Genomic DNA, 21,881 nt, shown 5'->3' on the forward strand with positions numbered 1-21,881 from the left:
TTCAAGTGTTTATACCAGTGAGTTTTGAGCAATCTTTTTCTGAGAAAACTTCATTTCCTGAAAATAAATTTTTATGCTGAGCCACCAGGAAAGGTGGAAGAAAGAAACTCCAAGGGACAACTGAGAATTTACCACCATCTAAACAATCCTCAGGATCTTGAACTAGTGAAAACATTTATGTTTTAAAACTAGGAATGTACGATTCAGGTTTTCTACCAAAAATGCAGCTCTATCCAACAACTCACAGCAGTCTAAACAAACTGTGTGTCACAACTTACAAATAGCTGTGGCTATTCCCCTCTACCCAGGGACCTTGGCAGCTCCTCACTCTCAGGCTTCTAAAATGCCACATCCTTCTAAAGCCTTCCAAAACAGGACAGCCTTGTCCTATTTATTGATGGTTACCAGGCACAGCACTGCTTCCAGATAATTATAACTTGGATATATGACTGACACAAGATAAATCCAGGCAGACTTTTCCTCACTTGTAACTATGCTGCTTTCTCTGGGACTATTCCCTTGCTTATGGCAAAGAGGATTAGGACAAAGGTAGTGTATACAGCATTCCAGCTGACTCTGGTATTTTTTTCCCCTTCTGATTAGTAATTCCTTTCATTTTAATGGCACAGCTGAATATATTTTAGACATATTAAAGATTTCATCTTTCTATTGAAAAAAAAATAGACCTTGCAGCAGAAATGATCCTTTAGAAGTAGATTTTTTAGCTCAGCAATAAAAAGTCCCCTGGCTATACACTACCGTGAATACAGTGCTCTGTACCTACATGTCTGGGAGATGCTTATAGCCCAAAAGCACATCTTACTGTTCAGGGGTAATTTTTTAAAAATCCTGTGTGACTCACCGAGACCCTAAGGGTAACAAGAATCAGGAAACTCCCCTAATTCACAGCAATCAACATTAGAAACATGAATGAGTTCATGCTCTGAGCTGGGGTGGTGAAACAAACATGGGCTCCTTTCATTGTCTAGAGAACCATTTGCTGAACTCCGAGTTTGGTTCTCCTGAACTTACAGACCATTGTGGCTTTTCTGCTTGTCCACTAACGTAGGCACCAGTTTGATCCAAATGAAATGATGAGCCTTAAGCTCACACATGAGAAGCTAAAATGGTTCACCCCGAATTTCTTGCTCTCTCGAACTCTGCATCATCTCTCCCATTCACCCCTTTTTTACATTCACAACCCCTCAGCTACTTCAAGAAGATGCAGCCAGCATTATAAATTTTCATTTTAATTATCACTGGCGACAGGGCTGACAAGAAGCACTGATGTAACACACACACAATGAGGGCTGTGCTTCAAATGGTACTGCTCAGTGGGAGCCCAGCGAGGCCACAGCTGTGAACTTCCAGAAACTGGGACAACCCAACTGCCTGTTGCAAGAGCAGGTGCAAGGGCAGCCCCGAGGCCGGCAGAGTGCCCTGGGGCTCAGCAGGGTTACCTCCACGCAGTTGTCGCAGACGCTGCAGTGCGAGCAGCGGGGCGGGCGGTAGAAGTGGCAGGTGGCACACCACTTCATCCGTACTTGGATTCCTTTGATCTCCACGTTCTTGTACAGCGGCGCGCGGAAGTCGTCGTCTTTATCCTCATCTTCGTCTGCTGCTCAACGCAAAACTCAGAGTTAGTGGGGATAGCTGAGGGCAAAGAGAAAAGAGCTAATCCTGTTGGTACCTGGGACCCAGGGACACTGCACACTCCCTTTACTGGGGACTGATGGTTTATCATCTCTGCCCTGTTCGAATCCATTTAAAAATAAATGCACAAAATAAAAGCCAGTCTATAACAGATGAATATATACTGGAAAGAAAATACATTATTCTAGATTCCTGTGATCTTTATTTGTTTCCTCCTGACAGAAAATCTAAGAAGTTCACATCTATTTAACACCTGGTTAAACATTATAGTGCAGCTGGCATTGGTTGACTGGCTCCAAATTAGGTGGAATTTGATAATGTTGTCCCAGCGGAGCATCAATTACTGTCACGCAGTTCTATATTAAATCTTCTCTAGATGTGTTATCATGATCCAATTTCCATTGACTTCAGAGGGAATTTCTCCCTTCACTTAGATGAGCTTGGGATCTGGCTCAGCTACAGTATTTATCTGCAAGAGTATTCTCTGGATTAACGTTTGTGCGTGGAAGCAGAGTGCTGTACTGGCATCATTCCCTATAATTTTCCTTCATAACTAGTCAGTGGGACTCTGAGAGAGAGCCAGACTCTAAATCCCTTAGGCACTTCTATAAATATAGTCTGTAGGTTCTCCAATACCATTATAAACGTGCCCAAGCTGTGTAATACATGTGGGCAGATGAAAAGACACCAGAACAGTCAAACTATTTAAGCTTTTATAAAAAATATGACTATGCTGACAAAAAGTCTATACATTATATATACCTACAGGCATTTAAACATGCTCCTTTAGCAGAACTCAAACAGAGAGTTTGTATAAAACAGATTCACAGCAAAAATACTGGAAGTCAATTGTAGTTGGTATAATTAGCCAGTAAAAAACATTGCCAGTCTCTGCCTAGACTGTAAATCAGATTTTTCAAGACTGCCCCAATTTCAGTTCCTTAATACTTCCTTTCCTACTCATTCATTCTGGTGTATTACTAGAAATTCACTCACACAGAGCCAATCCTGATTCATACCAGAAAGATTTAGAGAGCCAACAGATTTTTAAAAATAGATCTGGGAGTTTGATTAAGCTCCTCTTCAACAAGTTGGGTTTCTGCAGCCCAAGTTTTGTCATTTCCCCCCACAGGTGAGGTCCTATCTTCCACACCTGAAGGTCATATGATATAGCTGGAAATGTGCTTATTTCCAGTTTCCAGTGAACTGAGCAGAAGAATACATTGACAAAGGAATGTATGTTACTACACAGATTCTCATACACTGATCCACTGACACAGAGCAGCCAAGTCTCATATTTTGCTAAAAATTTTTCTTCCCTTACAGGAATTGTGTGATTTCATTAGAGTCTCAGGTTTTGTACGGCTTATTTGTTGTTTTGGTTTTGAAGTAAATTCCTAACTAACAGAAATGTGCTAAGAAGCTTGAAACCAAGAAGACTAAACCTAATTTCAACAGCAGAAGCAAACAGAGTGATTGTGTATTCATTTTAAGTCACTCCTACAATTCCTGAACTCCTTGCGCTGGCAGCTCTGCGGGCGGCGTGGGGTGGTGATAAGCTTTTTTTCACATGCACACTTGTGATCTGAAATAACATCTGCTCCTCTTTCCTCCCAGCACTGGTATTTATAGTCTTTTCCATCTTTTCCCTTATCAGTTTGCTTCCTTCACACATCTTAACTCCTACTCCATTACTTTCTCCCAGGACAAATGCCATGTCTTTTCTTTCGCCTTGCTCCCAACATCTTCCTGACAAAGCACAGCACAGAGATGCAAGGCCAAGGCCACAAATGAAGTGAGAGACAGTAGAAGGGTGAATTTTAGGAATTCCTCCTCTTCCTGCTTTGCTCCTGACTCCCTTGTGTAAAGGGAGATGGGATGGGAGGGAAGGTGGTGAGAAAGTTGCTATTTGATCTCCCTGTGTGTTTCTTCCTTAAATGCAAAGTCCAAAATGAAGAACTTGTTTTCAAAAGGAAGTTAGAGAAGCCCAAAGGAAGGTATGAGCTGACAATAGAACTCAGCACTGATTACTCCTGGGGCCTGGTGATGTCCAGCTCTGCTTGAGGGAACTGCCCTGCACAAACACACTGGATTCTCAGACTGGGACTGTTTAATGTTCAATTAACCACTGTTGTCTCTGCTGAGATAAAGAAAACTAGCAAGTCCAGGAAAGTCCTTAAGACTTGACTGCATTAGATCTTTTGAAAGTCACTATCATTTGTAGATTTAAGCACCTATACACGGTATCAGTTGATCTTACACAAGTGACTGATTCTTTCTTCTGCCATAAATTGCCTTTACACACAATTATTTCCTTAATTGAAGTGCTGCAACACTTAATCAGGGGTTTAGAAGCTTCAGTTGAGATGAATGGCAGAGAGATGCTCATCATTAGACCCTGCTACCTGGAGAAACCCGACCTAGCTATTCAGGGAAGCCAGCAGGACTGGTGCCCTGCTCCTGTCAGGTAGCAATTCGAAGTAGACACTGAATTTGGTGAATAGTGGTGAAGAAGCACAGCTTGCAGACAGCACAGATGCATTGGTTGAGACAGACTGCCTAAAGCAGTCTCTGCTGCAAACTTCATGTGAATAATTATTGGAAGACGGATAAAATGAGGTGATAATTCTCTCATTAGGATGTGTTAAAAGAGATAGCTGCACTGTGGCTCCCATTACAAAAGCTGAGTGATCTCTATCCTATTTAATCAGCTGTGAATCAGTACTAATTTAAGCAGGAATATCTTTCTAAATGTACATTTTTAGACACTCTAAGGCAAGCCTTAATCATTATCTGTTCTAGGGCTCAATGCTTCTGCCGTTCTTTTAAGGTATTCTGGAAGGACTGCTTTGATGAAACTGCTTCAGAAAGTTTAGCCTCTCCCCTCTGCCACGCTCTGCTACCTATTGAGAAGACAGTGACTTAAATCCAGTGTGCCAGCATGACACAGGGGATAGCAATCAAAATCACATCTCTCAGGAGAGCTATCCAAGGAGAACCATTCTACACAATCCTGTGCCCTCGAGTGCCAGTCTGAGCAAGTGCAAGGACATCCAGGAGCTCGGAAGGGAACTGGAGGGTACCCAGCATTTCATTGCCATCTCATTCCTAATGACAGTCAAAATAAACAAATAAATGAAGTCTACAACATTAGTCAGCAACTTCTGTGTTTAGATACCTGGCACCTCCTTTGCCTTGGATTTTCAATGCTCTCTACCCCCTTACCCCTGCAATTGTCCCATTTCTGTTACCTCGTGGGAAAACTCCAGGGTCCATGAAAGTTGCCATGCTGAAGTTTGCCAGTACAAACAAGAAAACGAGTCCATTGTACACTGGGATGGCTGGGGAGATGGCTTTTGTCAACCAGGGGCACCTGTGGAGAAGACAAGTTCAGCTGTAACACTCAGGTTCTTCCCACTCACTACCATCACACAGAGCAGTACTCTGCCCCCCAGCCATGCAGCAAGGCTGAATTTGCAATCTAACAGAAATTTCCACGGAGCCAGTTTCGGTGATCACTGCAGCACCCTCTGTAAAGCTGCTTTGTTCCAGAGCACAGAAAGCACCGATTGTTCACAGGGCTCACAGAGCTTTGCCACTCTATTGCCTTATCTGCAACCTGGCGTTTTACTACTTTGTGTAAAAGCTTCACCCCATTGTTGCATTTCTGTTACCTTCTCTACAGCCTTGTTGCAGCTGGGGTTACTTTCAATTTTCCCTGGTGTAAAGCACAATAGGATTCAAACCACTGATCCCCAAAGCAGGGGCAAAGAGAATTTGTTTCTCTCTAAGCTTCCATGGTTTTCAATACTCAGAACCAACACTACAAAACCTCTCCTTGGGGGAAAGTTTTGTCAGACCAAGCATGGGCTTTGCAGGTGTCAGCAGAAAAAATGCAATATCAATAAGAAAGTAGATGCCATATGCCATGTGAACAATGTTCAGAAGCACCAGAAAGATTTGCTGCTTACCCAGGGAATTTAACTGAGAGGAACTGAAGATAAAGGGTAAAGGAGAACGAGTAGGAGATTTTGGAGAGAAGATGGGGAAATGCCTGTTAATTAGAGAAAAATTGTTCAAACTGCAAAGAACACTTCCCACCAGCAGAGAAGGGCATGATGAGGCAGAAAAGAGCCTGCCTTACAGGCAGCTTCACCAAATAAAAAGCAGTGTGCATTCACTCAGCCATTCACAACCTCAGAACACCCCACCAAATGTATTTCTCCTGTCTGAAGGAGGAGCTTTGGCCCTACAGGGGCACTGAGGAGAAAAATCTGATCAATCTCATGATACTTGCAAATATATAAATAAGGCAGAATGTGGGTCAAAGTATGTAATTGAAAAAAAGACCCCTCACTGAGTTGCTTCTTAGATTTCCACGTGTCTCGACAGCCAAGGACTCCTCCAAGGCTGCTGAGCAGGCAGGCATTCAGCAACGCCTGCTGCCATTAGCATAAATCACACACTGGCCCATGTATTCTGGTCTTTTGCCTGCATTACAGCTACAGTTGGATCTGATTGTCTGCCAGGCTGAAGCCTGTGTAAAGGAGAAAACAACAAGCAAGCAGCCTTCTCCCATGAATTTGCAATAGGCTGTTTTGAGCAGCTGAAAATGGTGTTACTGACCTTGAAGGGACACTGTCAAACCTGCTGTTGTGGGCAGTGTTAGAAAGCTTCTCCCATTTCTTTGTGTGCAGGCAAAAAGAGATTGTTTTGCACTCCCCACCTCTTCACAGCTGGATGAGCACTGCTGCAAACTGCTTTCCTTATGTGTGCTTCACTCAGCCTGGCCTGGAGTGAGAAAAAGATGGACAAGTCCTACCCATGGCTTGTAAAGCCATGAGCAAGACATGTCTTGGCCAGGGCCAAACCACCAGGCAGACTAAGGGAGAAGGAAAAAAAATCAGCCAAAGACAGCTTGACTCCATGAGTGAGGTACCTACCCTAAGACCTTTATGTGAACCTTATCAAAAGGTGGAATTTCAGCAAGCAGCGAGGTCATACTGACTTGCTGCCTTGCTCAGTTTGCCTCAGAGCAGCTGCTGATGACTGAAAACCAAAGCAAGGCACAAGTTTCTCACTTTCCAGGATAGGTGCTGCTGCAGTGACCTTGCCAAGCAACCTGCAGGCCTGTCACTAACAACAGTTTCTGCCATATCCTTTGGAGGAAAACAAAATAAATCCTCAAGTAAGCGGTTACAAAATCAATTATACTCAGGGAAGAGTTCTTCCCTCTAAATTATAGTAAAATTAGATTCAGTAATGGGCATGACTGACTTAATTTCTTCCCATGAAGAAACTGCCTACACAGAGAAAGATTATGAAGTTACCCATTGCTTGTCAAGCATGGAGGAGAGATGTCCTTGGCAGTAAAATCACGTAGGCTGGCAAATCAAGGGGCAGGAAACCCTTTCTTATACATAACTGGTTACTCTGAACAAGATTATAATGAGAGAGACTGTCTCAGATGATTAATGTAAGCATTTTTTAACATTCTCATTTGTGATTTATTTTGTCATGTTCCCAACAAATACATCAAAATATTAGGAAGAATTTTAGCCATAAGATAAACTGCACAGCTCATTTAATGGGTAAACAGTGTATCTGAAAAGACTTCACGGAAGTTGAAATAAAGGATAGAGTGAGTCACTGTACATACTAGCCACAAGGTCAGTTCACAATCCTTTCATTTCTTCTTCCCAGAATTGTTATGCAGCATCACAGATTACATAAAATTAGATGGGACAAAAGGGGCCTCATTTGTAAACTAGATTGGCCAATAAAAACAGATGTGGAGATCAAGTCCTGGCTCATAATTGTAAAAAGGTCTGAAAAAGAAAATGAAATTTCTAATAGGATTCACCAAAATGATGCAGCCTCCCTAACCCTCTCCACTAAAGCACATGTAATTTTTGGCAAAATAACAAACTCTAATCTGAGCCTAGCAGGTTATTTTATCACTAACCCATCATGTAAAAGCCTGGCTTCTGCCTCTCTGCCTCAAGAAGAAAGTTGCAGAAGTTCAGACAATTTAGGACCTGTAGAGAGTTTCTTTTTTTTTCTCTTCAGGAGATCTACTTCCAGCAGCAATTATGCCTCTGTATAGGAACAAATAAACAAATATAGCTGAACTTTTCCTTTCCTTTTTCCTAACAGAAGTTGTTGTGAATCCAGACAAACAGCACACACAATTTAAAGCTTTCTTTGGCTGGTGAACTCAACATTTCAAGAGGCTACAGTTTTGTGTCTTCAACTCATCTCACAGTGGAATTATATATGAAGGGTACCACAACTTTTACAGGGCTATATGAACGAAACAGAGCCAGGACCAGTGTAAAATCCCCTAATGGAGCACCACCAGATTCTCCTCTGAGAGAAAGTAATTGTACAATGTGTGTCCTATTCCAAGTTAATTTGGATCCCACACTTCAACCAGAAGACCTGAAGGGTAATGTTGCTGTACCAGCCACACTGTACCAAGGACTGGTCCAAAGAGAAACTTTCCTTGGCTTTGTTTATTGCAGAGATTCAGAGCCAGCACACGCCACCATGGCACACTGGGGATAATTATGGATCTCACATTTTTCCAAACAAAGCACACAATTACACAGGCAGCATTTCCCTCATAATTATGCTTCTCTGACACAGAGTGATTCTGTTCATAACTCAGTGGAGAGTAATTCAGGGTGACAGATTTAATCTCATTTATCCTGTTTGTTCTTGAAACCCTATCCTAATAAAACGGAAAGTTAAAAAGATTAACAAATAGGATCACACAACTTGCTTGGTGTCAGATAGACTTAGCATGATCAGCTGCCTTCCTCTGCTAAATTAAACAACAAATAATCCTTTCTGCTTTTCTGCCTGGTGCTTTGTAGCAAGACGTGTTTGTGTCTTACAATTTTAGTTCACCTAAAATTAAGTAATTGAATAGGACATTTTTCTTGAATCCTGCTCTAAATTAAGATTTGGTATTTTTCATTAAAATGTGGTTAGAGAGACAGTAGGCCCCAGAGAAGGGAGCCTGGGATTTCAAGAACCAGGTTCTGGTTCTAGTCTTGGCTCTGACATTTGTTCACAGAGCCACCAAAAGCCACCTGCTCCCCTGGCCACCCCAGTTACATGTTCTGCAAATGAGAACAAACCCCTGTCACCTTTCCCACTGCAGGGGAGTTTGAGAGAGCTGGAAAGCCTGAAAGCATCTCTGTGAGGTGAGGCTGGTGGCTGTGGTGTTTGTGACCCTGGAGGCAGCTCTGGGCACCCACCAGCCTGCCCTGGATGGGGCAGGGGTGAGGCTCCTGCTGCTGGGCTGTGGTGAGGATGGCTCTGTGATTCACCCAGCAAACAAGGCCAGTGGTTCCTCTCACAGCCTGCCTGGAGCACCACAAGCACGTGTGAGCACATGTCTGGAGCCAGAGACAAGGAGCAGGACATGGGGCAGGAGGCTACAACCCTGCCCTTTCTGGAAGCTGCTTGTGCAGTGCACAGCGATGGGGGAACCTCAAGAGATGGGCATCCAAGATCTGGACACTTATCCACACTTAATAAGAAGACCCTCAGGGATTGTCTAATCCTTGTGCCTAATATTTGATCTAGATTACCACACATCCTTCCCCTCAGCCTCAAACAGATGGCTGGTGCACAACAAAACAATTTATTTCTCCACAAATCACAAGGCACAGAGTTATAACACAGAAAAGAAAGCATCTCAGCTCAAATGTACTTCTGCCACCACTACAGTGGTAAAAGAATAATGTGAAATAGCTGATTTAGTGCATGCAAGTAGAAGCAGCTCAGTGAAGTGGGGATTAATTAGGTAAGAGGGGTCAACAAGCAAACATAATTTGACTAAGAACAAGTACTAATTTCACTGGAAACTTTCAAACAATGTCCAAAACTGTAGAAGCCTGTCCCTGATTCCTTTCCAAGAGTTTCTAGCCAAACCCTGACTGTTAAAAACATATTTGCACTGTAAAATCCATATAAACCATTTCTAATCATCTGACCAAAGATTTAACGTTTCTAGTACCAACACTAGGAGATGGAACCAACATCCTGGGGTGCCCAAAAGCTGCCCTACCCTGTAAGGCACAACAGTCAGGATGGCTGAGAGGACACACCAGAGGGGAACAGGTCCACAGGGGTAAAAGTCCTCCTCAGCCAGCACTGCACCAGCTGGAACATAAATGAAAGGAACATAAATCAAATGACTGATTATGAACACCCACACTGCAGAAGGATTTGGAATTGGATGCAAACACTGTAAAGACCATTCCACCAGTTTGTATGTGGGACAGAGAAAGTGCAAGACACATCCTGAAGGCTGTGCATGGCCCAGTCTGCACCACAGAGCACAGAAGGGCAGAGCTCTCTTAGTCTTCAGCAATGTTAATCTAACACATTTCTCACATTTCCCAGTCTGGGCGAGATTTTTCTATTTATATATTTTTTCCTACCCCGAAATTACAGAAAAGTTCCTTTCTGCAATAGTAAGGGAAGAAAAAAAAATTGCTCATTTTCCATTTTTTGTCACTATCAAAGACAGCATGAAGATTATTGTACATCTAAAAATATTTTCCAAGGTGCTGAGACATCCGTAGGTTTAACAAGGCATCACTGGAAACAGTCAGGAGAGAATTTATGTGAGTGTCATAACCAATATGAAACAGAACAGCAGGTCTTGTGAAAATAGCAGGAGGTTCTGGACTGCCAGGTTCTTAGCTCAGCTCTGCACATCAGATTTTGATAAGTGAACTAATTTCTGCACCACATCTTACTCATTGGCAAGACTGCAGATAATACATCGTTGCCATAGCACTACACTCTCACAGTGAGTATGGCAGTTGTACTGACAGAAAGTGATATCAAAGTAAAGGATAACAAATACAAACGTTACCAGAAAATGGGAAAAGGACAAGTAAATACTGGAAAATTTATTACTGAAAAGCAGTAAGCAATGAGAGCTGAGTGCTACATAGAACAGCTCATGTTGGTGATAAATAGGACCTACCAAAACATTTACCCTGAGTTTCAGGTGCAGTTACTCATCAGAAGAGGCAAAAAATCACCTCAAATCCCACCATCCAAAACCTCATTAATTTCATGAGTCCCTTCCTCATTGAAATACAGATGAACACTAGAGACAGGGGTTCAAATCCATCACCTGCTTAACTGTGTTTAATTATTCACAAGAAATGTGCTGGGCTGGAATTCACTCAGGTTTAACAAGAGCTGATGAGGTTTCAGTGAACTTTCCATTACACTCTGGACTCCATCCAAAGGCTAGTAGTACATGTCTGGCAAAGTACAGATCAGAGGAGCTAAATCCATTAAAAAGTCAACTTGAGATGTAATAGTCCTTGGTGAAAAATCTTACCTGGGCTATATATCACCCCCAAAGTAAAACACAAACTACCCTTTTCACAAAGCTGCCTGAAACCTCTGGATCATGTTTCTTTCCTCTTTTTTTTAACAGTCTCCAAATATCTGAGAAAAGCCAATATTGCCATGTGAACTAATGTGAGAGAAACACAGAGAAGGAACAAGAATACCAATAACCCAGTCTGATGAGAGCAGCACAGGGTAAACTCACCCATCAGCCTCACATTCAGAAGCAGCAGGTCTTCATGGGACTTCAAGTGTCTAATGGGCTGTGAGCAGCGTCACTCCAAGCAGCAGTGAATGCTCTGGTGCCTCAGGAAAGGAGCCAATTGCCAGTGCTCAGGCAAAATAGCAGATTCTGGATGCAGGCACATGAGGTGTGCACACAAATCCAGAGACAAACACCTTTTGTTTGCTTCCTCAGTCCTGGACTTTGCAAAGCCTAAAATGCCACACAAGCCGCAAGAGGCAAGGACAAGTGTAATCCAGGGCTTCTCAGATGTGCATCAACCTTTTATCAGTACCATGCTGGGCAGCTGGATATGAACCCTGCTTTTTCCAGCAGCCAGTAAGAGAGCTGAGTGTATGGGTGGTGTTTGGGTCACACTGGAAGAGCAATAAGGAATAACTGCAAAATAACCACAGCAGGAGAGATGCTAGTTGCCCTGTCACACTGGAAGCTTTAAATCCACTTGGTTAAAAAACAGAAGGAACTGCTGCTCAGTAACATTCCTTTGCAGTTCTGTCTGCATATGGCTGGCCACCAGCATCACTACCGCAACAGCTGAGTGACTTCCAGCCCATTCCAAAGGTCATCTAAGCAAATCATCGAGCCATGGAAACCTTGCTAAATGGGAAATCAGAGAATTATCTCCAAAAGATTCTGTATGAACCAATAATTCATAACACAGCAGAGTTCTCAGTGCATGAGTCTGCACTGCCCTGTCTGTGCTCCCATGTGCACCATTTCCAGCAATAATGACACTCCAGCTGCCCAGGCCAGTGTCCAGGGAGGGCAGAAGATATTTCACAGCGCCTGAAAGAGACACACAATGCTACACAAGCCAAATTTTTCTGAGCATTTTTTAAACACCATGCGGAATGCAAACTCCTGCTTCTGATTTGTAAACATCAGAACTATGAAATGAATGTCACACTGACTACAGCGGTGCTAAAAAGGACAGAAGGACAGCCCCTCATCCTGAGTCCACCAGAATCCCATTTCCTTGAGTAACAAAGAACAGTTTATCTGCTCACCACTAGTGACTCTTGTGACCTCCCACACCTCTCAGCAATCAGTAACACAAGTTTTTGTTGGATAGATGGAATTGCATTTGCCAGATCTCAAGATAGGAAAAAAGCAGAGGATAGCTCCTCCCTGGCTGAAGACTGTTCTGTTTCTCTGTTGCCTTCACCCTTGTCAATACACACATGAATTCAGCAATGTGGACAGCTAAGGTGGGCTGCTGCTACAGAGTTGCTTTTTAAAACAAGTTTAAATTACCAGCAGCCTAATTCAGACGCACTTGAGGTGATCCCAGCTACTGGCACTCAAGGATTTGTACACTTGCCCGCTGTATTCCCCAAGCACAGACTGGAAGAACTTCTAATACACATTCAGTGTTTGAATTCATGAGATAGCAGTGTACTGGAAACAAGACAGCTCATTTCAAGTATGTGGTGAGAGAAAGAGAGAGAAATAAGTAAAGAAATATGATATAAGGAGGGAGGTGGTGACATAAGCGAAAAGACAGTCTATATTACCCTTGTTGAAAAGTTAATTTGATTTTTTAGATATTCTTTTTCCACATGAGCTCAGTAGAAACAAATTAAACTTCACAAGATACCATCCCTTCAGAGCTATTGGAGCAATTACCTAACTAAAAGACAGCATCTATTAGATTAAAGTATGTGCCACTTAAATTAACAATGAGCCAATATGCATAAGAAACGTTCAGTGTGAGCTTTGAACTCTGTGATCATGTCCTCGGTGAATTAGCAGGGAAGGGAGTAACTTTGTGCTTTCAAAGCTGCAGGGAAAAAGAAGAAAAGCAGGGGACACCAGCAGAGACAGCCCAGGTGTGTGAGATGATGCTGGGCAGGCTGGCTGTCCTGGTGTCCCGGTAAAACACTGCTCTGGAAAGAGCTGGAGGGGCTGCCCTGCCTGGGGGAGTGGGCACTGCCAGGGAATATCTCCAGCACACGGGCCACTCCTCCATGTACCAACAGCCAGCCCTGTCAGGGATGTGCCACCACCAGAGCTGGAAGGACAGGACGGACACTGCACTGCAGGTCAGGTCTGACACTGCCTCCACAGGTTTGGCAGGGCAAATGTACCAATGTACCAAAGGTACCAAAGCACCAAAGGTACCAATGCACCAAATGTACCAAAGCACCAAAGGTACCAATGCACCAAAGGTACCCACGTATCCAATATCCAGCTGGCTCTGCCACACCTGCCAGCTGCTCTTTGCAGTTCTGGGGCACTACAGAGACTTGGCAAAGGAGGGGCAGGAAAATCCTCTCAGGTGGCTGGTAACAGTTAAATTTCTTTCACAACTGGAAAATGCTGTTCAGGAGATGTACAACTCCTTGAGACCAGAGGTTCTTGCAGACTTGTCTGGATCTTGTATTGCCTTTGAAATCTGGAAACAATACCTGTCCATGGCCTGAGTAACACCCTTCAGAGCTGCTACACAAAGTGGTTCATCCATGCAATCACTTGCTTATGTGGGGAAACCAGTTCCAATCTGAACTCTCTTGTTTCAAGATGTCTAGATACAAGGTGCAGCAAAATTACTGCAGTTATTGCAAGCTTCCCCTGTGTGAACCCAAATGATTAGGGACTTCATATTTTATAGAAGAGATGAACAAAACAAAGAGATAAAGGCACCTCTACTGCAAATAGATACAGAAGATAGGGTAGAAAGTATAAACATTCTCATATATCTTGTACTGGAGCAAATATATAATAATAAAGCAAAAGTCCGCTTAGAATCCCACCTTTAATTTCCCTCTGGAATATCCTCTTGAAGAGGTTTTATGGAAACCTGAACTGGGAGGATGGCATTTATATAACTCATACATAAGGTATATATATATACCTTATATATACCTCATCTATACTACACTGCAAAAGAACATTTGCATAGCAATTATAAGGTGCCTTAATATATTACGATTTTAAGCAGGGAATAAAAAAATCAAAATTATTTTAGCTAATTTAAGAAAAATATAAGAGACCTTCATGTTTCAACACTTAAAACTTTGGAAAGAACATATTCCTGTGGCCGCCTGCTTTGGGATGTTTCACCCCTTGTTCAAGCCACCACCTGGTACCAGTCACCTTTTGAAAAGAGGAGAATCATCAGTGATTCAGCCTGTTTTGGCAACACCTTTAATCATAAACAGACCTAACAACTATGGTCAAGGTAACAAAACAGGCCAGGACACACCACCCCACTCAGCCCCTGCTGCCACAGACACCACGTGCACCAGCTCTCCTGGCCATGCACTGTTCTGAAACCCTTTTTATACCCCACATCTCTTCCCTGCAGGGTGGATGGCACACACAGCAGGGCAGAACTGGGCTCCTCCCAAACTGCTTCCCAGCCCATTTCTGCTGGAGGAATGGGACTGTTTTGGGGCTCAAGGACAGAGCTGAAAAATCCTCATTTCTTCCAGCAGAGGGTAGTGGGACACACAAGCCCGCAATTAAATGTTTAAAATTATATTGCAAGCAAGAGATACACAGAGTTCAAACAAAACCAAGAGTGCAAAACCACAACTCCACTGCCTAACCCATTGGAAATGTTACAAAACTAAACATATTCCTCCATTTGCATTCATCAAATGAAGAAACACATCAAACTCAGCTTGTTCTCATTATCTCCACCCTTCCCCAGTAACATCTTCATTCCCTTTTCTAATTTTGGGAAGGACACCCTCAGGCAGCAGCAGAGTCAAAAGAGCCTTTTTCTAAACATCTCTACTAGAAATCTGCCTTCTCCTTCCCTCTGTGGAACTATTCTCCTTTCCTTGGATCTCCTCGACTTTCAGGCACTGTTTCATCTTCTCTCCCTCCCATTGCCCTGCTCTGAATCAAATGACTGAGGAGTCTCACACGTCCTCCTGCAGCACAGCAACACGATGCAGATGCAGCTTTAATCTGGGTGTGTGGCCACCCAAAGGCATCCTCAGGTGCCTCCAAGGGTCTGGAAGCCCATGGGCAGAGCTGCACTTGGATTTCCCAGGCTCAGGGCAAAGGGGACACATGCAGAGGACTCGTGGCTGTTCCCATGCATTCTCTCAACAGATAGCAGGAAGAATCACTAAGGGAGAAGAGGCACAACCTTCTCAAACTATTAAATCACTGTCCCAAGACTCCTCTGCCTGCACATGAACGACTGAAACATCTCTGCTTACCATCTAACAGATTGAGGGCAGGCTTCTGGAGGCAGCTTCTCCTGCAGGGAAAATCTTATTACAGAACCCATCAAAAACCAAAATGCTTTTGGGGAGCAATAAAAACTTAAAACAGACTACAGTGACTGTCACATTAACAGTAATTTTTTTAAAATTTAAATTATGAAACCTAGCAGCATCATCACCTTAGGACTAAATGTCTCTGTCAGCTTGGACAAAATATAAAGCAAGTCTTCCAATATTTGTGCTGGTGCACAGGTATTCAATTCAGGTTGACAGAAAACAAAATTACTTTCTTAGAAAACATCCTATGAGGAGATAGCATCTTAATTACAGAGACAGGGAAATGGGATTCAGGCTGGTATATAGATTTGTTTCTTGCCAATTCCACTCCAAAGTGCACAAGGCGAAGATCCCTCCCAGCAGCCATGAAGGTGGAAAAATGTCACTGCTTTACTTTTGTATTACTGACTATACCCCAAACTCAGAACTTTTAGAGGCAGAAGAGTAGCTTGCTCACTCAGTGAAGTGGACACAGGTAGCTGTTTTCCCTAGTAATACCTCCCTGTTCACTAAAAGCCCATGGGTTTTGTCATTTTGGGGTGCACTTCTTTGGAAGAATCACAGAGTAACCAGAAAAGGTACAGATATGCACCAAAAGGTACAAATATGTACCAAAACCCTTACAACTCTGTGGCCATAATTCAGGAATATAAGGTAATTACAACTACCTGAGATGCATTTAAAAATCTTAATACTCCCAAGTCAAAATGGGACAATTAGCAGCTCCTGTACCAAAATAGAAGAGTATGGAAATTACATATGTGCCACCATCTGCTAACAATATGCAACAGGCAAACCAATTCAGGAATGGAAAGAAAAGAAAAATAAAAAAAGAAACAGTTTCTTGATGAAACTTGTTCTCATTTCCAAGAATCAAAGTGAATATTCAGCTTAAACATTACACTTTCCAGATTCCCAGCTGGGACCAGAATGAGGAGCGTCAAGCATCTTATGATTTAACTGTTGAGAAATTTCCAGGCCAAATTTTCAAGCAAGAGGTCTGGCTACAGATCTGAACTGTGGGATGTTTTGTCTGTGGAGTTCTGTCCTTGCTTCCAGTGGCAATAACTTGCATTAGTATGTGTACTTTTTAAATACCCAGCTGCTCCTGAACTTTGCACAGTTCTTAATTTGTGATTTTTCCCCTTGATTTAATTTAAAGAGTAGGAACCATCATTCTGCTTTTTCAGAAAAATATGAACATTTACTTCTTGCTGAACAACAACTGCCACACTGTAATGAAAATAATTTACTGTTCAGTTTTTCTGAATGAATCCCTTATCCCTCCTGTCCTTTCTTCCTTGACTATTTCTGAAAGTCATAAACCACCAGCAAACTAATTTTGGCTTATACTAGAAAACTTCTTTAACTCTGGAATACCTCACTACCCTTTACATCCCTCTTCAAAAGCAGAAGAGTCTGCCCCAATGGATAGGGGAAAGTGTGGAGCTGTGCATCACAGGAGAATAGCCACAGATACATAAGCAAATCTTGCTAAGATAAAACTTTGCCATCATCTCCTTTGACTGGGGGGAGAAAATAAAAAAAAAAGAAAATCAGAGTAATCAGAAAATCCAAGCATGGAGCTGCAATTCATACACTGAGGAAAACTTTGAAGAAAACTTATAATTTCTGAAGCTGTAGTACAGTGCACCTGATTCCACAGGGCAAGAACAAGGTAGAAATGAACCATGTCCTGGGAAGTTAAATCCCTGAAGTACCCTTTGGTGAATATAAAAAGCAATTTCTTTTTCAGAGCCAGAAGAGTGGGTTTTTAATGTTTTAATTCCAGGATGCATATTGGAGTCACCCAGATAATATTTTTCTCACTCACCCACTGGACTAAAATCAGGCTCTTGCTTATTTACCTGAAGAATCATAGTCAGGTATTTTGAGTGACCTGGTCGGGGGTTATTTTTTTCAGTTTGTTTATATATTCCACAATACAGCATATTTTTTTCCTCTGGAAACACCTCACTTTTAACATTAACTTCAGTAATTTTGAGAAATTTTCCATTTAAAACAATATGTCAATAAAAATTAACTGGAAAGTATTATAGCCCATCCCAGAAAAAGTTCACCAACTAGAGACTGAGATTTACAAAAAGAATGGCTGAAATTAGTGACTCTCAGCAACAGACCAGTACATCCTTAAATAAGAGATTTACACTGCTGCAGTTTGGGCATGGAGATGCAGAGGAGGAGTGGGGGCCATCCTCTTCCTCATCTTCTGTCACAACAGCCCTCCCAAAGCTTCTGGCTTGTGATATTAATTCATGCATACAGGCCTGCTTCCACACACTACAGAGAGGAAAAGAGCCTTTAACATTGTTTATTCCTTGGACATGAGTGACACATTCATTTTATCAGTTCTTCAACATCTGCTGTTCAACAATAAACAGAGATATAGCAGGTTTTGGGGTTTTTTTAACAATACCAGATCCATCAAGTCATTGACAAGTTAACAAATCTACTTGCTTTTTATGGTGCTTTGTTTTGATTTTTTTGTAATTAAACAAAAGCTTGTTTGGATCCTGCCTTTTCCCTCAAAATGGAGCACTGACATACAGCAGTTAACCCTGTGTTTAGCTTCTAAAGCATCAAATTCTCTCTTCTCCCTCCCCATGACAGCTCAAGGCAAACCACAGCCCTTGGGACATCTGGAGGTGGTGATTTGACTGCATCCCATCCTGCCATGAACAAAAGCAATCAGCTTTGCTGAATTAATAATTATTTAGGAATTGTTAGTACTTCTGAACTGCAAAACTCCATGCTTGCAAAGGCTGTAGAGAATACAGCTCTCCTTCAGAAGGTTATTAGAAAGAAAAGCTCCATGTTAGTTGTCTTAACTGTGCAAGATGAGAAAATGCATCTGCCTTGTTTCTTTAGTAACTGTTAAGCAGCAGCTCCTTTGGTATTCCTTGTTTCTCTCAAGTTCACATAACCATGGCTTAGTTTCCCAGGGACTTTTTGTGGATGTTGGAAAAAAATAAAAGCTAGAGAGAATGATATGGTTATGCTAAAGATACAGTAAACACAGCCAGGAAGAAAATGAAAGTATCCTCATTCTGAATAGGAACAGATGCCAAGACAGCAGAACGCTGCCTTGAACTGGAAACATTTTCAATTACTCACAATTTGTGCCAGCAAAACAAAAAAGGGGTTAAAGTGAATTCAGAACATCCTAATAGATGTAGTAAAAGCAGAGCCTGTGCAGAGGGTGTGCTCCCACTGGAGCCCCTGTGCCAGTGCTCCAGACACTGAGGGGCCTCTTGGCATCTGTGCAGAAACCACCCTGGCAAAGCTGCCCTTCGGAAAAGTCAACCTGGGTGTGCACTTCTGGCACAAGGGCTGCCTGGGCAGAGGGAAGGAGCAGCCAAGGAGAACAGATTCCCTTTCTCCCAGGATTTTGTTTCCTACGTGTTTGATTCGACTCCGAGCCCTCGCCTGCACAAACACCCGGGCGTTGAATTGTTTGAATTACACAGTCTTGTGTTGCTCATTTACAACAGCACAGCCAGTGACAAAGAAAAGAACTTAAAGTGCTCAGCGCCCTTCAGACAGGAAGAAAGCCCGTGGTGACAGGCTGGAGAATGCGTGACTTGTTTTTCCACCACCCCATGATGCACACACACAGCACATGGAGTTTGGGAAGTTCCAGAAAAGTCTGACATTGTCTGCAAGGGAGTTAAACCTCCAGCTCCCCCTCCCCGAGTTAGGAGCACAAAGCATGAAAAGCAGAACCTCCCTGGAACATCTCTCTTGCAAATTGTTGTAATTTCCCATCTGTCTTCAGCTTGGATGACTTTGCCAGGTCCACAGGGGACGATTTCCAGCATTCATTTTGGATTAAGGGTTCCTACACTGTGACTCAGGAGCCAGAGTAAATGACCCACAGCTGCCTCACAGAGCCATGTCCAATGGTGAAAGTGCCAGTCCCAAGGGGCTCTGCTAGTGGGTCCTAAGCAAGTTAAAATCCAGCAGTTACCACCTGATCCCAAATTATAGGAACCAATGACTGTGTCAAGTTGATTTGCAGACTGATAACAGCGTGAAAGATTTGTTGCATAACCTCCATTGGAAAGGACAGAGTTTGTTCAGGCTTTTTCTTTTTACTAGCAAAGTTGTTGGCTGAACCAATCCAATTTATTTTTTTCTACTAGTGAAATCTATTGTTTGTCATTTGCTTTTGTGCTGAAAACCACTTCTACACCACACCTTGCTTTGTGTGCAAACAATATTACAAACAGTTGTGTTTGGCTTGACACCTAGTCTAACTGCAGTGTGACTTCACAGAAGTTCACAAAGACAAACAGGCATATTAAGAACAGCATCTCCTGGATCAAAAAATGTTTTCACAAAGGACACATTCATTTGCTCATTATTTCTCTGGAAACTTCCGAGTTTTGGAAATTTCTGGATTTTTCAGTATGCACAAAGTCCTTTTTCTAGTGAATAGGAAAAACAGGTTTTACCTTTGTCTTCTATGATGGCATTTTTCTACATACTCAGTGAAAGCCAACACTACAATACTATATTACAGTACCTTCCCCTCAGTTTTTAGGTTCCATACAGTCACATTTTAACCAATCAATGTTGTTGTCTCCAGTGCTATATGGACCTTCCTGTACTGTAACACTTAAAAGTGGAGGCCAGGCTGTGAGAGTCACCTTGAAATGTTTTGCTCCTTAAGCCTCCCATCTCTGCAGAGTGGATACACCCTCACAAGTGGATGCTGCCAGCCAGTATTGGGTAATTAACTGCAGTCTGGTAGAAAAATTGTATTAGCACAGCCAAGCCTAACATCGATCTACCAGGTCAGTGCAAATCTGCAATGCAGATGCAGAAACCTATTTAGTCAGTTTGCTTAAATATTTTAATTTCAGTAACTGAAGCAACTCTACCAGTTTGCTGCTCAACATTTTCCACACTGTGACAGATTCTGCAAAATTGACCTTAACTCTTGGTCACTGAGTGCTCTGTGTTTGAAACAGGGACAGTGCCTGCAGTGTGTGCAGACTGCTCAGAGACTCAGACACAGCAACTAAATGAGCATAAAGAAACACAGTGCTGTGGGTATTACAATCATTTAGTGCTCCCTCATCTCCTGCCACTACAGCTGTGTGAGAGAAAAATTGGTCAAGGAAAGATACACTCTCAACTTTCAGATACTTCCAATAATGCCCTGCCTTAATGTAGCTGCAAACTCTGGCCCCTCAAAGCTTTGGCAACCACTTGCTGCAACTCCACTGTGTCAGACTCTACTCCATATTCACATTTAAGCCAATTAGAATGTGGGCTTTGCAATTCATTGATAACATAAAACAGACTAAGAGACTAACACATTGCCTAGGCACACAGGAAGACAATTTTCCCTGGGTAGAAGTGCATCTCCTCCTTCTGATCAATGATCTGACAGGAACAGGACTGCAGTACAAGTACAGGAATCAAAAACCTACCTTCCAGCACAGCTGGAATAGAGCTCCAGCTGGAGCCAGCCTCGAGTCTGGTGAAAAGGACAGACAGAAACCTCAAACCTTTGCCTCCTAGAGAAGAGAGGCAGCAACACTGTCACCAACATCCTGCTGAACCAGCTGTCTACAAAGCAGCACACAGAAAGGAAAGCAGGACCTCCACAGCTTTTCCTACAACTTCCATTTGCATCAAGGTGTGAACTAGTTAAACCACTGCTCCATACCAGCTGATAAATTCTGTGCAGAAACCAAGTAAGCATTTTGAAAAAGGTTTGAATACAGCTGCCTGAGGGCCTGGCAAGATGCAGGAAACTTGTGACCCACTTATATTGCTGATCAGAAGCCTATTCCTAGCAGACAGTGAAATGGTGCATGAGGACAGCCAGAGAAACTTCAGGGGAAAGCTGTGCACAGAAATATTCTGCCATTCATTGTCTCCAGTTTTCATTACCATCACCATGTAGCATCACAACTCTTCTGGGCTTTTGACTATCAAGGAGACTAAATCTTCTTCGTGCAATTCCTCTAACTTTTGATTTGAACTTGTATCCTTCAATGGAGTTTTTTCTTAACTCTGAAAACTTTGCATACTAATAATGTGTCAGGAATACTCCCTGTGCATGAAGAATTCACATCCTATGCAGCAAGAATCTTTTATAATTGTTTACTTCTGACCAGAAAGAAGGCTCAAAAAGAAGCCCCTGATGGCTCATAAGTGTAGCAATGGTAAAGTAGGAGTAAAATGCTGCAGCCATGAAAGAGAAAAATAATGTAGTTGAATCATGAAGTAGATGCTTGGAACATATGTCAAGGCCAGATCAAAACAGCCAATTGTTGCTATTATCTACTTAATCTTCTGTTGTGTGGAAAAGGGAGTTAGGAAAT

At 42.5% G+C, this 21,881-nt stretch overlaps 1 protein-coding gene across 4 annotated transcripts in view; it reads right to left on the minus strand.

Moving 5' to 3' along the window:
- Positions 1-21,881, minus strand: part of ZDHHC8 (zinc finger DHHC-type palmitoyltransferase 8) — a 109,631-nt gene that overhangs the window by 19,866 nt on the left and 67,884 nt on the right. For all 4 annotated transcript variants that reach the window (XR_004419673.2, XR_004419674.2, XM_033075798.2 and 1 more), the window contains 2 exons: positions 4,905-5,026; positions 1,461-1,618 (listed from right to left, as the gene is read on the minus strand). Coding sequence is in view for 2 of the 4 variants with exons in the window: in XM_033075798.2 (XP_032931689.1) it covers positions 1,461-1,618; positions 4,905-5,026 (280 nt within the window). In the remaining 2 variants the exon portion in view is untranslated. The remainder of the gene's footprint in view (positions 1-1,460; positions 1,619-4,904; positions 5,027-21,881) is intronic.

The sequence above is a fragment of the Catharus ustulatus genome, chromosome 18 (genome assembly GCF_009819885.2).
Source record: "Catharus ustulatus isolate bCatUst1 chromosome 18, bCatUst1.pri.v2, whole genome shotgun sequence".
Lineage (NCBI taxonomy): Eukaryota > Metazoa > Chordata > Aves > Passeriformes > Turdidae > Catharus > Catharus ustulatus.